Source organism: Liolophura sinensis, chromosome 11 (assembly GCF_032854445.1).
Source record: "Liolophura sinensis isolate JHLJ2023 chromosome 11, CUHK_Ljap_v2, whole genome shotgun sequence".
NCBI classification, from domain to species: domain Eukaryota; kingdom Metazoa; phylum Mollusca; class Polyplacophora; order Chitonida; family Chitonidae; genus Liolophura; species Liolophura sinensis.
Window position 1 is genome coordinate 16695412 of NC_088305.1, and position 14871 is coordinate 16710282.

Consider the following 14871-nt stretch of genomic DNA (forward strand, 5'->3'; position numbering starts at 1 on the left):
TGAAGTTATTTACGTTGCTTCAACATGCGTACTTAATAAATAACACAGAAGTTTTCTAAGACTGGATGACAAGAAAATTATAATGTAATAATGGATTATGTACATTGTGAACGTAAATTAAAAATAGAATACCAAAATAAAGTTTGAATACAGTGAAAGCCGTCAGTGTGCACATTTCTACGCGCACAGACAGTTACATATACGTACTGTTTAGGAACATAGCTATATAGCGCATCTGAGGGCCTACGTGGCCGAGGTGGTTAGAACGCCAGCACGGCGCAATTTCCCCGGACTCTGCCCGTTTTTCTCCCACCATAATGCTGGCCGCCATCCAATAAGCGATATATTCATGAGTTCGGCGTAAAACTACGAATCAAATAAAGTAAATAAATATAGAGCGCATCTAATTGGATCATGACACATGATTTTCTTTCACCGAGCCCCAAGCTATCATTGCTGCTGTGTGCGTCACTAGGTATATGTAGGAGTGGCGAGTTAACGTAGTTTATCACAAAAATAGTTTTCACGTTGACGGGACATAAAACATATTTGCATAAGAAGGAAATGTATCAGTCTAATCACAGTATGTAAAAAACAGATGCCTCATTTCATCATGTTTAGATTAAATGTAGAACAGATGAAACACACCTTTGAAAAAGTAAACAGGATGTGATTAGCTTTCAAGCATGTAAACTATTGTTATTTTGGCATGGATCTTCACAAACTTTAGATATGTATTCATTCTCTTAAAAAGCTGAAGCCAAGAGCACATTAGAGCGGTCGTTCATCTTAATCAAATCGAGCGGGTTTCAACATGGCTTTTATTGTCGTTCTGTGTATTTTAGGGTGTAAAGTCTTTTTTAGCTGCCATCCTGCCGTTTTTTGGTGTACAGGTGCATGCTTGGTATCAAAATGCTGAAAATTGTCTAAGCTTTGGGCAGGTGTGAGTTTTAATGATGAAAGTTTGAAATTCTGGGCGAGAGGACGCAAGGAGACAGGTGGTGATGAGGCTGCAAGTGACGTCCCCTTGTCGTTGCTAGGCACCCCTCCCAGCTGCCGGCATAGAAAGATTGTGACGGTCAACCTATGTCAAGATTTTTATGGCTTCTTTCTCACAGGCTGGGCCAGGTATGCACCAAAGCTTATTGGCCATGGAATGTTTGGGACTGAGCTAAACGTGAACATTGTCCCTTATGGAAAACTAATGTCCCTTATCACATGGCTTACCTCTCTTATCACATGGCTTACCTCCCTTGTCACAAGTCTTACACCCTATATCGCAAAACTGACATCCACAGGGCTTACATCCTTGCCACATGGCTTACATCCTTGCGACAAGGCTTACATCCTTTGCCATAAGGCTTACATCCTTTGCCACAAAGCTTACATCCTTTGCCACAAGGCTTACATCCCTTACTACACGGTTTACATTTTTTTACCACATAGCTTACATCCCTCATCACAAGGTTATATTCTTTACCAAAATATTTACATCCCTTTGCACAAGGTTGACATCCCTTACCACAAAGCTTACATTCTTTACCAAAACATTTACATCCCTTAGCACAAGGTTGACATCCCTTACCACAAAGCTTACATTCTTTACCACATGGCCTACATCTCTAACATCTCTTTCACTTTGTTTTTTTCTTGCATAATTAGGGGTTCAAACCATTCACGCTTAATTCCCTATTGTGTCTGTTAGGATTATTTGTTTTTATTATTATTATTCTCGGCAAAACTGTGGCGCCTTTCTAGCGAAAACGGTTAGGCAAAAGATTATGAAATTTTAGTATGTTTATCTGCATACCTTGAAGTTGTACATCGAAAATTTTGGGCCGATATGATCACTTGACTTGGCGGCCATATTGGATTTTGTTCAAAACTAAAAATCTTCTTCTGGAAAACGGCTGATGGGATTGATGTGAAATTTAAACTGCAGTTGCACTAAGCCTAGGTACATTCAGGCTGTACTTGAAAACTTCGTGCGTTGAAAATTGTAGAAGCTCGCTATTGGGTGAATATGTCATGTGACCTAAAAATTCGTTTTTTGCTAATAACTTCTACATTTTTTACAGATGATGTCGTACAAATAGTCCTGCCTGATGTAGTTTTCGACGCTGGGTCCAGATATGCTAATTTCGGGAAACCGGAAGTGACGTCATCAAAATTGAAAATGTGAATATCTTTATAACCAATGAAGCTGGAGTCGCAGTCTTAAGGCCTAAAATCATCCCAAGGCATGAAGAGAAATTTGACGTAAACAGAAGTGACGTCAGCAAACCGAAAGTAGTACATCCGAAAACGAAAATGCCTATTTTTACAAGTTTTAAAACTGAAAAATTTTTGTGGCTAAATTAGCTTGGCAGAAATGCGTGAAATTTAACTAGGTAGTACGAGTGGGGATTGTCTTTTATACGAACAAAAGATTAGGTGTTCCAGGTTACGTGACCCAGCCGCCATGTTGGGTTGCTACTAAAAGATTTGGGAAGCATTTTTTTTCTGAACTTAACATCCGATTGACCTGAAATTTCCTACATGAAACAACTGTTGCCTGTGAATGATTTTGACAGAGGCAGAAAGCGATATGTCAGGAAAAAACCGGATACGGAAGTGACGTCATCTCAAATAAAAAATTTTGAATTTGAGTCTTCTAAAAATGCTACCTGACGTAATTTGATGTCCTGATGACGATTCTGGTCTTATTTTACTCCACTAGTACATATTTTTTTCGCAAATTGCGATCAAAGTGCGAAAAGTTGCAATTTCCCCCATTTTAGGAAGACACGTGATACAAAACAGCTATAGCTGCAAAGCTGAAAATGGCTGAGTGCAAATGGCTATGTGTGTACTCTGTGTGTGCGGAAAATCTTTCAAATGGCTTATTAAAAGGGGGAGTTGCAGTGCTTGAATAATTTTTCAAGGGCTGATTTAGCTGATTTGGCACTTTGACGTCCTTATGTTATACCATGTATTATAAATGCGTTTATGTCCAAGATGAAAGTAGAAATGTTGACAGCCAGCTGTCGTAAATTGCGATCGAAGTGCGAAAAGTCGCATTTTGCGCCATTTTTGCAAATGACTATAGAAAACTGTTAAAGCTGTAAATCTGAAGATCGCCCAATGAATAGTGATATACATGTTCTTTATGTGTGCTAAAAATCTTTGAGCTACCACCCAACATACAGCATCTGCAAGGAGGTCACAAAAGGGCTGTAGCTGTAAGCTGATTATCACTGAGTGCAAAGCGCTATATATGTACACTACGTGTTCTGAACATCGTTGACCTGTGTTGAAAAAGAGGGGACATTGCACGCCTTCAAATATTGTCCAAAGCTGGATATACTCTGTTTGGCACAATACATGACACAAAATTGTTATAGCTGTAAGGCTGAAAATTACTGAGTGCAAAGGGCTATATGTGTACTGTATGTGTACGGAAAATCGTCGAGGTGTCTTAATAAATGTGGGAGTTGCAGTGCTTGAAATATTTTCCAAAGGCTGATTTACTATATTTGGCATTTTGACGTCCCCATGTTATATAATGCATTTTAAATGCGTTTATGACCAGGATGATGGTGGAAATGTTGACAGCATGCTATCCGACGTAGTTTGACGTCCTGACCATGAATCGGTGCTTGTTTCTTTAGTGTGACTTATAATTTTGTTTTGCAAACTTGCTATCAAAGTGCCAAAAAGCGCAATTTACACCATGTTTCGGAAGTCTCGTGACAGAATGACCATAGCTGTAAAGCTGAATATCACTGAGTGCAAAGCGCTATATATGTACTCAACGTGTGCTGAACATCGTTTAGCTGTGTTGAAAAAGCGGGGACATGCCCTCCTTCAAATATTGTCCAAAGCATGATCATGGTCTTATTTTATTTTCCGGCGATGTGTATTTTTTGAATTTAGAAATATTGTAAGTATGCCACCTCAAGTAGTTCGGAGCCCTTGTGACACTGCTAATATCCTTGTACATTTTTCTGGTTTATTCATAGAATATTATATGAATGTGCGTGTTCATAGTTTTTTGACAGTCAAGAGTGGGATGCTTTTAAGAACTATACAGCGACATTGAACCTGTCGCAATTCACCAAGTACTTAGCGAACTGTACACTTCCTGCCGTTTCTAGTGCACAGGGATCCACTTCTATGATATATGCGCCGATACATGCACAACCGGCCCTACTGGCTTGAACCCCGGCACCGCTGTTCCCGACAACTATTTTTATCATTGTATCCATACATTGCTGTTATGTTAAAGATGCCGACTTCACTATTATAACCGGTATGTTACGCACCACGTCTTTAAATATTGTAATATATTTTTTTTATTTGCTCTTGAGATTACCAGATAGTCATTGTCTGACCTACATTATTCCCTTTGTGTACGTTATAGCCTGCACTGTAATTCGGTCGAGCGTTCTGGAAGCTTCGGCGTTTATGAGTTTTGTGTCATTGTAAATAGAGTATACTTGCTGGAAATGTGTACCAGTGTTGTAAACATGTTTACGATCAAACCATCCTGACTTTCCTTTACGTTAGCCTATAAATGCTAGTTGCGAAGCTTACAGTTATGTACTTAAGTTCACTTGAGAGCCGTAATGTTTGTTGTCATTCACTATGCAGGATTTTACTGGGTTGGGCGATATCGGCTTTCACGCCATTCATCATTCGTCATTTTTCCTCCATTTTCTGTACGTAGCACTTTAAAAGCTTGTGTTTCGCCAAATGTTATTGTTTTAAACATTATTTAGGAGCTTGTATCGCTCATTGTCTTTTTACGTCATTAAATACATATCATCCCTGTTACCCTGTAAGTGACTTTGTGTATACTTCCGAGGAGTGAAATATTCCTCCCCATCACAGACACTTCTGTCAACCAGTCCGCCCTGAGAAGTTACACCTTCACAGGCAGTTGGGGATCATCCATCGTCCGCGTGCCAGCGCTCACTACTGCGCCCACTGACGTACATACCTAGGAATGTATATTTTTGTAATTATTTGTATTGTTTTGTTCATTATTACCACTTGCATTATTTGTCCATTTTGCATGCTAGCTCCGGCCGTATATGGGAAGGCCTGTCAGCAACCTGCGGATGGTCGTGGGTTTCCCGGGCTGTGCCTGGTTTCCTCCCACCATAATGCTAGCTGCCGTCGTATAAGTGGAATATTCTTGAGTACGGCGTAAAACACCAATTAAATAAATCAATAAGTAAATAAATTTGTCTATTTTGTTTGTCTGTTCAGGCGTCTTCGTGTTTCTTTGTTTGATTTTGTAAACGGCCTATCACTGATCTGAGAGTTGAACAAGCCAGTTGTTTCTCATCTTTACCTTTACACATACCCAACTATTTTTCTTAGAAATCCTTTCGGTATTATCAGAGATAAAAAAGAACACTACTGTCTCGTGTGGAGACTGGAATTGTTTTCAAGACTTTGCAGTAGACACATTTAACGATCAGAAATAATATCAAAAAGACAAGACTTGAACTTCTAGACGCCGAGTTAAGGATTTGTCTGACAGACATTTGGGGGTATCACAACTCCCACAACCCGACGGTTCACCCGGCGGCAAAACACCAGTACAGGACTGAAGCAAAGTCGCCTAGATTATTTTCAAATTTCTGAAGATGTAGATCCATTAGGAGCACAGGCGCATATAAGTATTTCTTATCGTTCTGGTCATTATTTAACCAAACTAAATGTTTGCCAAACACAGAAAGAACGAGGTCGTGAATACTGAAGATTTAACACTTCTTTATTGACTGACGAGGATTATGTACTGAGTGAGTGAGTGCTTGGGGTTTAACGTCGTACTCAACAATTTTTCAGTCATATGACGACGAAGGAATCATTAGGGTGGATGCACATGTAATGTGCCTCCTTGTTGCAGGACGGATTTCCACCGCTCTTTTATTTAGTGCTGCTTCACTGAGACGACTTACCGAAGGCAAGTAAGCCGCCCCGCCCGAGCCATTATACTGATACGGGTCAACCAGTCGTTGCACTATCCCCTTCATGCTGAGCGCCAAGCGAGGAAGTTACAACTTCCTCTTTTAAAGTCTTAGGTGTGACTCGATCAAGGATTGATCCTGGATCTACAGGATTATGTAACACTTGTAATAAAAACCATTGATCTCTTGACCAGTACTATGAATCAGGGGACATAGAAGAATTGAAAAAAAAAATGTGTTTAACTGTAAATGGCCAACCATTTTTTGCACTGATAAAAGCTGAAGTACACAGCAAAAAACTACTCCCTACCCTGGTGCCAAAAAACGTAATAAAATGGAAAAAGAAAAGGGAAATTAAATGTAAAATTTTAACTATCGAAAATAATATTGGTTATTCTAATGCTAACAACGTTGATGGACTAAAGTCGAGACTTCCAGAACTACAGTTGGAATTATAAGAGGTAAGCAAATGGAAAACAGATGCCGTTATGTGGCCTGAAGCAAATACAGCAGAACTTTTTCATTCATTAGAAATGCATAACTAAAGGCTGGGTTCATAGACGAGAAATAAAGTTTTTTTTACCAGAGCTTCATGATTTTCACAAGCAGTTATCCAGAAGCTATATCTAACCTGGAATAGAGAAAATCTGCTCGATCTTGTTCCGATTGTAGAATGGAACGCTATGGCTAATTTGGGTAGATAACGGAGTGCGCTTCATTAGTGATTTGCTAACAGATAGATGAGACAATTTCCTGAAACTTCCCCATCTCCAGAAGTTTAGAAACTTCAACTACTTACGCTTCTATGCAATGATACATAACCTGCCTTAAAATAAGCGTAACTATATTAAAAATGGTTTGATTAAACAAGATCAGCTTACAGGGATCGGCAATAGCTAGAACAGAATGATAAGTCAGAATGATGCCAAATTTTTATACCGGGCTTTGGTGGAATGTGTAACAGTGGAACTAGACTACGCTTCAAAAATTGTGGTGGGAGTAAACCGGGCAAAACCCGGGGGAAACGATGCGCAGGTTCCTGGAGACCTTATCACGTTCACTTGTAGAGGGAGACATCATGAGCTGAACTTGAACTCACAACGACCGATTTTTCACCAATTTTGATTTATTTATTTTATTTGATTGGTCTTTTACGCTGTACTCAAGAATATTTCACTTATACGACGGCGGCCAGCATTATGCTGGGAGGAAACCGGGCAGAGCCCGGTGGAAACCCAAGACCACCTGCAGGTTGCTAGAAGACCTTCCCACATACTTCATCTATTTTGTTCATGCAAACATGTAACACAAATTTGAGAGCGGGGTGATACCAAGGTGGTTGAAAGGTTTTAGATTGTTCGTGGAACAGCCGTCCGTAACTGATGTTCTATAATGTAGCATAGAATCTACATTATACATATATACATACCGAAATCTCCACAACTTACCATCCTTCCATGGTATGAAGCTTTATATTGCTGTGCATAAAAATAATATAAGTTTTGCTGACATCTGAATTACATCCCTTACCACATGGCTTACATCGCTTACCACGTGGCTTACATTTCTTACCACAAAGTTTAAATCCCTTACCACAAGGTTTAAATTCCTTATCAGAAGGTTTACATTCTTTACCACAATAATTATATCCCTTGATACAAGGCTTGCATCTTTTACCACAAGGTTTACAAGCCAACAAAAAATAATTAGCTTAAAAAATTAAGAATGCAAATATGAGGACGATTAGATTATATTCTTAACATGTTCCAGTGGAACACGTGGACCATCCGCTGGACCCAGACATAGCAGAATCACGATTGCTAGAGCTTCTGTCGCTATTAGATATTCTTCGGCGGACCATCTCAGGACTGCCAGTCGCCTTGTCATTAGTGTTTTGAGCCCAAACTTGAGTGATATTTTCTAGGAATGATTCTGAATTTGGCGTTCCGAATGCACGATAGAGACCACGGCGAAGAATGTCAGGGATACGCTGGACGGAAACGTTTGGAATTCGCCAAAAAAGCACCCTTCCCAGCGCCCCGTCCACCGCCTGTCGTTTGTCACGTAGAAGCTTGTACAAAGTAGCTTCGTACTCTGCCTTCTGTTCGTCTAGAGGTAGACGGGTTCGGCCATCGGAGCGGAACCAGTCGTGCACTGATAGCAGATGCTCGTTGATCAACACGGGCACATGAACATAGAAAAAACGATCATTTTTACGCCCCAAGCTAATTCTCAGCAAAAACACACCATTTTTTGTGTCAACGATTTCGACATCTTGAGCCAATTCCTCATTCATAAATACCTCTTCAGCAAAATGAGTACATTCTACAAGAAGAACGAGAAAGGTTTCTGAAGGGCCGTAGTCGCTCCACCACCTCAGGAGAGTCTGCCGTTGACCCCAGGGTGTCAGGAAGGGTTCGAGCATATCTTGAAAGTACGCATGAGCCAGACCATACACATAACCGTCTTTTTCATTCTTGTGCTGGAAATTCTTCTCGAACTCGGTGTCCCCTTCTATGCCTAGGCTTACCGTTATGATGGTGGCTAATCCAGCAGGGGCAAAAACTTCTGCCCATACGAACGTCAAGTCCTCGTTGAAGGCTAGGGAGCAGAGTGTATAAATGGCGATAACTAGACAGACAATGATGAACATTTGAAGCAGTTTTGCAGGTTTTGTGAAAGGTCCAAATGAGGCGGCGGCTGACCGTTGAAACTGACACCGCCATGTGTAAAGCGCACATAGGAAAAACACCAGCCTGGTAACGAAAGAGATGCTAATGACGCCGAGGATAGATATTAATGGGAACTTTAGGCTCCGCAGGATTTGTATCCACATTTTCATGGTACACGACTTGGTAGCCTTAAGTGAGGCGTTCTCAGGGAAACTCTGGCTGCTTGTTTCGTTGCAGTTGACAGAGAGACACATCGCTAGTAGATACAGAAGGCAACAGGTGACGGTGACACACATGCGGGCGTGACGCATGAACCATCGCGGCATTCTATCACGAGATCTGATGATCCCTGAATTGGTGTCGGTGTCTTCGTCGTTGCTCGGGTTCAACCCAAGCCAGTGCCATCCTGTCAGGTCAGGTAAACTGGATCTTGCGCTCTGTGAAGAAGGTCTGTTCAAACAGGACAATTTACGATGGTAATACATAATGAAGGCATTTTGTCACGTTGCCTCTACCTTAAACTATTTGTTTTACCTTAAATCAAAAAAAAAAAAACCCAATAAAAAACATGAACCATTAAACAACTTAATAAGCGAATTGTTCTCCCGCCTTTGATTTACTTCGCATTGTATATTTTATTGGTGAGTTATATCGAACTCAACAACAAGGTGTTTCTGGAGATCACCGACCTTCGCCAAGTATCTTACAATCCTTTTCACTTAAAGCTGCAGCTGAAGTAGCGGCAGGTTAATTCCAAAATTAGAAGTCAGTGCTGAAGAGAGCAAGTCTTTCCGAAGGAATAGGTGTAACCTAAATCAAAATTTTGTTTTCATTAGTGCGAGGCATGTTAATGATTCCGAGTTATTCTGACCTCTTTTCGATGTGCCCTAGGAGAGCTGCTGCATCTGCTTCATCGATTGCAGGTTCTGGAAAAAATAAAAAAAATAAAAACCATATAGAAATAGAAAAATAGTATGTTATATATTCTTCCTTTATGGCTCTAACGTTTTGGTTTAGAGAACATTTGTCTTCCATCCATACGGCCCATTTCTGAGCATCACACTTATGAAGTCCCTGAGAACGCCTCACTTAAGGCTACCAAGCCGTGTACCATGAAAGTGTGGATACAAATCCTGCGGAGCCTAAAGTTCCCATTAATATCTATCCTCGGCGTCATTAGCATTTCTTTCGTTACCAGGCTGGTGTTTTTCCTATGTGCACTTTACACATGGCGGTGTCAGTTTCAACGGTCAGCCGCCGCCTCATTTGGACCTTTCACAAAACCTGCAAAACTGCTTCAAATGCTCATCATTCTCTGTTTGATGCTTTATCTCGCATCATATGATTTTAAAACCCAGAAAACCGTATAAGTAAACTTTAAGACACTCCGAGTGCAACACTAGCAAAATGAACAGGCTTTATTGATCAACGCGTCCCTTCATTGTTAAAGCATCTTTTAAAAACTCTTTGACCTAGAACGTGATCGCCTTCACAATTAATAATTGATACTTAACCTAAAGCCGACCAGTGCACAAAATTTCATCTAAATAACTGCATAAGCTTATCTAAAAAGTTACAGACAAATAAACGCCCCCATAAATGAGTAACAAATGAAATGGCAGTGACCTGTTTTGCGGCATTGGACCTGAACTTGAAAATAACTATAGCTGTAATAGGTCTTGTACCAAAGTTAAACTTAAAAAAATCCTCAAGCTAAAACAAATTCTATCAAACCAAACATATGCGTCAAAAAATAGAAACTTACTAGGCGAATGGCTTTGAGATATAAAATCGGTTTTTCAGATCTTCGTCGATTGAAATTTATTTGCGGTGACAGGGATGTTTTCTTAAATCCCAGCGTACACGAACATCATTTCTTGTCCAAAACAGGATTACCAGACCCCGGGCTCAGATGATGCCCATGGGCAGCGTCGATGGGGAAGTATTTTGTATTTCCCTGCAGGTGAGCAAAACTTCCCAGATTTTTTGGTGCCTCGATCATGATGATCGTGTTGTCCGTGTCCGCTGCTCTTCACATTGACACGTGCCAGCTTAGGATCTACCATCACTAAGCACATTACGCCATTACACCTATTAGTAACATTATGCCCGTCAATGCTTCTCACAGTTCAGACGACACGTATCACTTACCAGATTTGTGATTGGATAATACACTGCTCTGCGTGCTGATGGGATGGGTGATGACCTCTGATAAACTCATTCTGTTTACTTCCCTTCGCACAGGCTCCCCTGCTGTGAATTTGGGATCTAGTCGCTGATCTCGTGATTTGGACCTGGTGAACACATGATACAGACTGAACGTTCATCACTGATATTGTACGTAGTATAAATCTGTTCAACATATCATACAAATGATGTCTGTACACGTCTCATAATGTTACATAATGCACTTGTCTTCTTATCTTACAGTCATACGTTAAACACATTTTAAAATGTTATACTCTTTTGAGATAGAATGAATGAATGAATGAGTATCGCAAAACGCCATAGGTTTAAAACAGGGGTCAATTCATGATGAAAATAATCAGTGTTAATTATGATAAAAAATACACAGGCATGTTTAAAATCAGTTAAAATGAACTTTAAAAAAAAATAAATAAAAAAATGAAAATAAAATTTCGAAGCTCACGATATTTTTTATGATGTATAGTCTAGAAAATATTATCAAGAGTTATATTTTATGATACAGGCCAAAGACTCTCAAAAATATTGTCATAATGCTGTGAAATAAGTCAAATATAGTGTCGACTGTACGGAAGCTCTGCTAAACATGAGCAAAGTCTACATTTATATATTTATTTATTTGATTGTTGTTTATATGTTGCGTTACTTCACTGTTCGTAGAACGAATTACGAGGGATTCCAGTTTTTGCTCCTAGTACTGTTTTTTTTCTGTTTTGGACATTTTCCCTTTTTAATGTGCTATTTGGTCGATAATTAGCAGATGAATGTGGTTTCTCACCTTAGAAGGGTAGGCATCAGTGAGGAATAGACTGGCGATCTAGTAGACATGATGGATAGTTCCAAGTAGGCAGGTCGAGTTATTGCGGGATACCGAGCCGGCGTATTAACACGGCAGAGGTGGTCTGTTAAGCTAACTTTTTAATACTGAGGGAGATTTCAAAGACGCAAGTACCCGCCGTGTTCATTGTGGTATGGTGTTAGTTACCAGAGAGGCACTTATCATAATGTGGGACAGGGATTTCCTCCATTTATAGCTCAGTGTATAAGTCATTCGGTTTACATGTGCATTGTTCCGTGTTTTCAGCCTACCAGATTATCAACTGTCTGTGGTGTTACGATTAACCTAACCACAGGAAGTATGAAAATGGTCATTGACTTAATTTCAGTGCACGTGTGTGAACCATAAAAATAGACTGGTGAGTGCTCTGGTACTGTTCTCGTCTCATCCTCAAGCGGTAAACACGAGTATGACATTTTGAAGTACTTCCCTCTCCTGGACGAGACTTATTCCGGGGAAGGTAAAGACTTGCAGGTTTTTAATGTGCAAGCAAATAAGCTGAATAAATACATTCAGGAAGACTCATGACAGTACATTGCAGTACATTCGATATAGTCGAGGAAAAAAAATTATTTAACATATCTCTGTGTTCCGTCCTGCGGATGGCCTTGAGTTTCCCTCTCGCTCTTGACCGGTATGCGGTTTCCTCCCACGATAATACTGAGTGAAATATTATTGTGAAAGGCATAAAACATCAATAAAACAAATAAAGTGAAAATGAAAGGGTAAGTGAAACTTCAAAATTATCCTGTAGTTCTGGTCAGTCAATCTCAGCAAATGTAGATAATTGAAAGTTAAGTACGTTGATAGCTAAACGAGAAGAGGTTACCTTAGTTCGTTCTTCGCATTCCTCTTCAGTTCAATCACCTATAAATAATCAATCCAGCATCAGGCAACTAAATCCAGCACCACATCTTGACATATTTTACTACTCCTCTAATATCAGTAATGGCATGAACTGGCAATGCTAGTCAAATGTACTGGAGGCAAGAAGAATGCTTTTGCAAAACACAGAGCCGCTCTGTGCGATCACGTTGATGGCTATATTTGAACCACTGTTTATTAGCAATACTGGACCATTTTAAAGGTCGTGTAGTGTGGCGCACAGTGTATGCAATCATACATGCATTCAATTTATTCAAACGCATACATTTTGCCAAGTATAGATGTTGTTTATATAACACAGATGGCACACCGAAGCAATAGGATTTCAGCAGCATGTTTGTGGCTATATAGAATAGCATACATGCAACGTCAATAGTCAGTGATGACAGTTTCTTTAGTGACTAACCAGGGGTTTACATGCGCTGGAATGATGGATTCCTAGATATCTGTATATAGGACATGGCGTCACACCCCTGAAGCTTTCGTATAAACATACGTTAATTAATTAATTAATTAATTAATTTATTTATTTATTTATTTTGGTGTTTTACGCCGTACTCAAGAATATTTCACTTATATAATGGCGGCCAGCATTATGGTGGGTGGAAACCGGGAAGAGTCCGGGGGAAACCCACGACCATCCACAGGTTGTGACAGACCTGCCCACGTACTACGTTAATATAAGCTATGAACGTACCACTGGACTGTCATGTTATGTAACAACACTTTTTTGGAAGATTTCAAGATATAACTGTTTTAAACTGAAAAAATACAGTAAGCTTGCGAGAAACTTACTCTTAATACATTACTTATTTGGGCAGGTTGGGGTGGGGGTGTTAATTTTCCTCAAATGCTTGAATTCTAGGGTGGGATTTATGAACTATGCTGGTAAGGTTGTATGCCGTTGATGAGTTTATGAGTTCAACTATAATTCCCCATGGAAGTCAATATTATTCCGTATTAGGTAATCAGCAAACAGATAATAAAGGAAGTATCTAATCACAGTTCAAGTCCGCAACGGGTTGAATAAAATAATGTAAATACACTAAATTCAATTGAAAAAATAAAATATCGTCCAACATACTGTATAAGATGAAGTAAGAGTTGTTAACATATCAAACCGTCCTGACTGGTGGATGTCACCTGATGTTAGCATAGTGGAGATGCAACGTACAGTTTTATTGTCATTTTTTAAAAACAATTTTGTGTTTTTAACTTGGTGTCCAACTTGGTGAAAATAGTTATTGCCTGGAAGAGTACGATTTTAAATGGATGAAACATTTATCATCTGGGTGAAAATGTTTATACTTTGACCTAGGTGATAAGTGCTTTCATCGAGATGGAAATTCACCTCATCCCAGCAGGGTCGTTTGGATCGTAAGATCGTCCAAAGATTGAACGTCCATACTTCTGTGTTCCGGTCGTTTGCGTATTGCTTTAATATAAGGGAAAACAGCATGCAAAATAAATCGAGAGCAGTGGCCGCCGTCGCATAAATGAGAACGAAATAAAACACCTAATAAATAAATAAATTAACAAATAAATAAATATAAGCGGAAAGAGGCACAAGACTACAGTTATGATAACAGCTATTAGCGGTTAGCAGTTGTGGTAATGGTTGTCGCACAGGGTTTAGGATAATGTGGGTTTCAGCCACAAATGAATGGAATGTGTATGATGCATACGATGATACTATTCGCCAATGTCAATTTGGAGTAGACCAGCAATTAAGCCAAGCACAGACAGGAATTCTCATCAGTCGTTTAAATGGAATTCCATAGATGTGTTTTTAAAATCATGTTATAAAATAATTCTGGTAATTTACTGCATTGTGTTATTATTATCCATTACAGAGGAAGTCATATCATATCCAACCTCATGGTAATCTGACCGAAAAACAGCACTTATATTACAGGGTGCACACAAACTTCCCGATATGAAACTACACCAGGATCGTCCACAGCGAGAGTTAAAAGTAAAAGAACTCTAGAAAGTAGACATCACTAAATAGACCTCTTAAAAGCTTTACACAGGGATGTATTGGATGTCCACGTTCTTCCAAAGAAAATCAAGTCAGAGCACTTTCTGCTTCATCATGTTGAGCTCCATCAGCTCAGTTTCGAACGCCAAGAACTCATTGCCTTGGGTGACGTCATAATAATTCAAAAATAAGTGGCATGATGAGGGAATGGGCGAGGAGAGTAATTTGTTTTACAGTAGGTGCACCAACATGCGAGGGAACAACTCCTCACAGTAACACAGCTACACTGCACTCTCAGCGACTCAACTACATTGTTTTTATAACAAAATT

The 14871-nt window shown here is 39.6% G+C and overlaps 1 protein-coding gene across 2 annotated transcripts; it reads right to left on the reverse strand.

Annotated features, from left to right (window-relative positions):
* Nucleotides 1-7000: 7000 nt before the first annotated feature.
* LOC135477892 (uncharacterized) lies at nt 7001-11784 on the reverse strand. 2 transcript variants are annotated; one of them, XM_064758100.1, is made up of 4 exons: nt 11616-11784; nt 10784-10926; nt 9504-9558; nt 7001-9082 (listed from the first exon to the last, which is right to left on the reverse strand). In XM_064758100.1, exons 1-4 carry the CDS (start codon nt 11663-11665, stop codon nt 7717-7719), a joined length of 1614 nt encoding a protein of 537 aa, XP_064614170.1. In that variant the 5' UTR covers nt 11666-11784; the 3' UTR covers nt 7001-7716. The 2 variants fall into 2 exon arrangements, with proteins under 2 accessions (XP_064614170.1, XP_064614171.1); XM_064758101.1 differs by lacking the exons at nt 10784-10926; nt 11616-11784 and adding an exon at nt 10398-10711 and having other exon boundaries at nt 7001-9558.
* Nucleotides 11785-14871: the final 3087 nt, after the last annotated feature.

Excerpts from the sequence above, each read along its gene's own strand:
- LOC135477892 (XM_064758100.1), bottom strand. The coding sequence starts at position 11,665 with ATGTCTACTAGATCGCCAGTCTATTCCTCACTGATGCCTACCCTTCTA. Across the intron at positions 9,559-10,783 it reads ATTATCCAATCACAAATCTG|AACCTGCAATCGATGAAGCA; the intron begins GTAAGTGATACG and ends TATTTTTTCCAG. Across the intron at positions 9,083-9,503 it reads CTAGGGCACATCGAAAAGAG|ACCTTCTTCACAGAGCGCAA; the intron begins GTCAGAATAACT and ends CTGTTTGAACAG.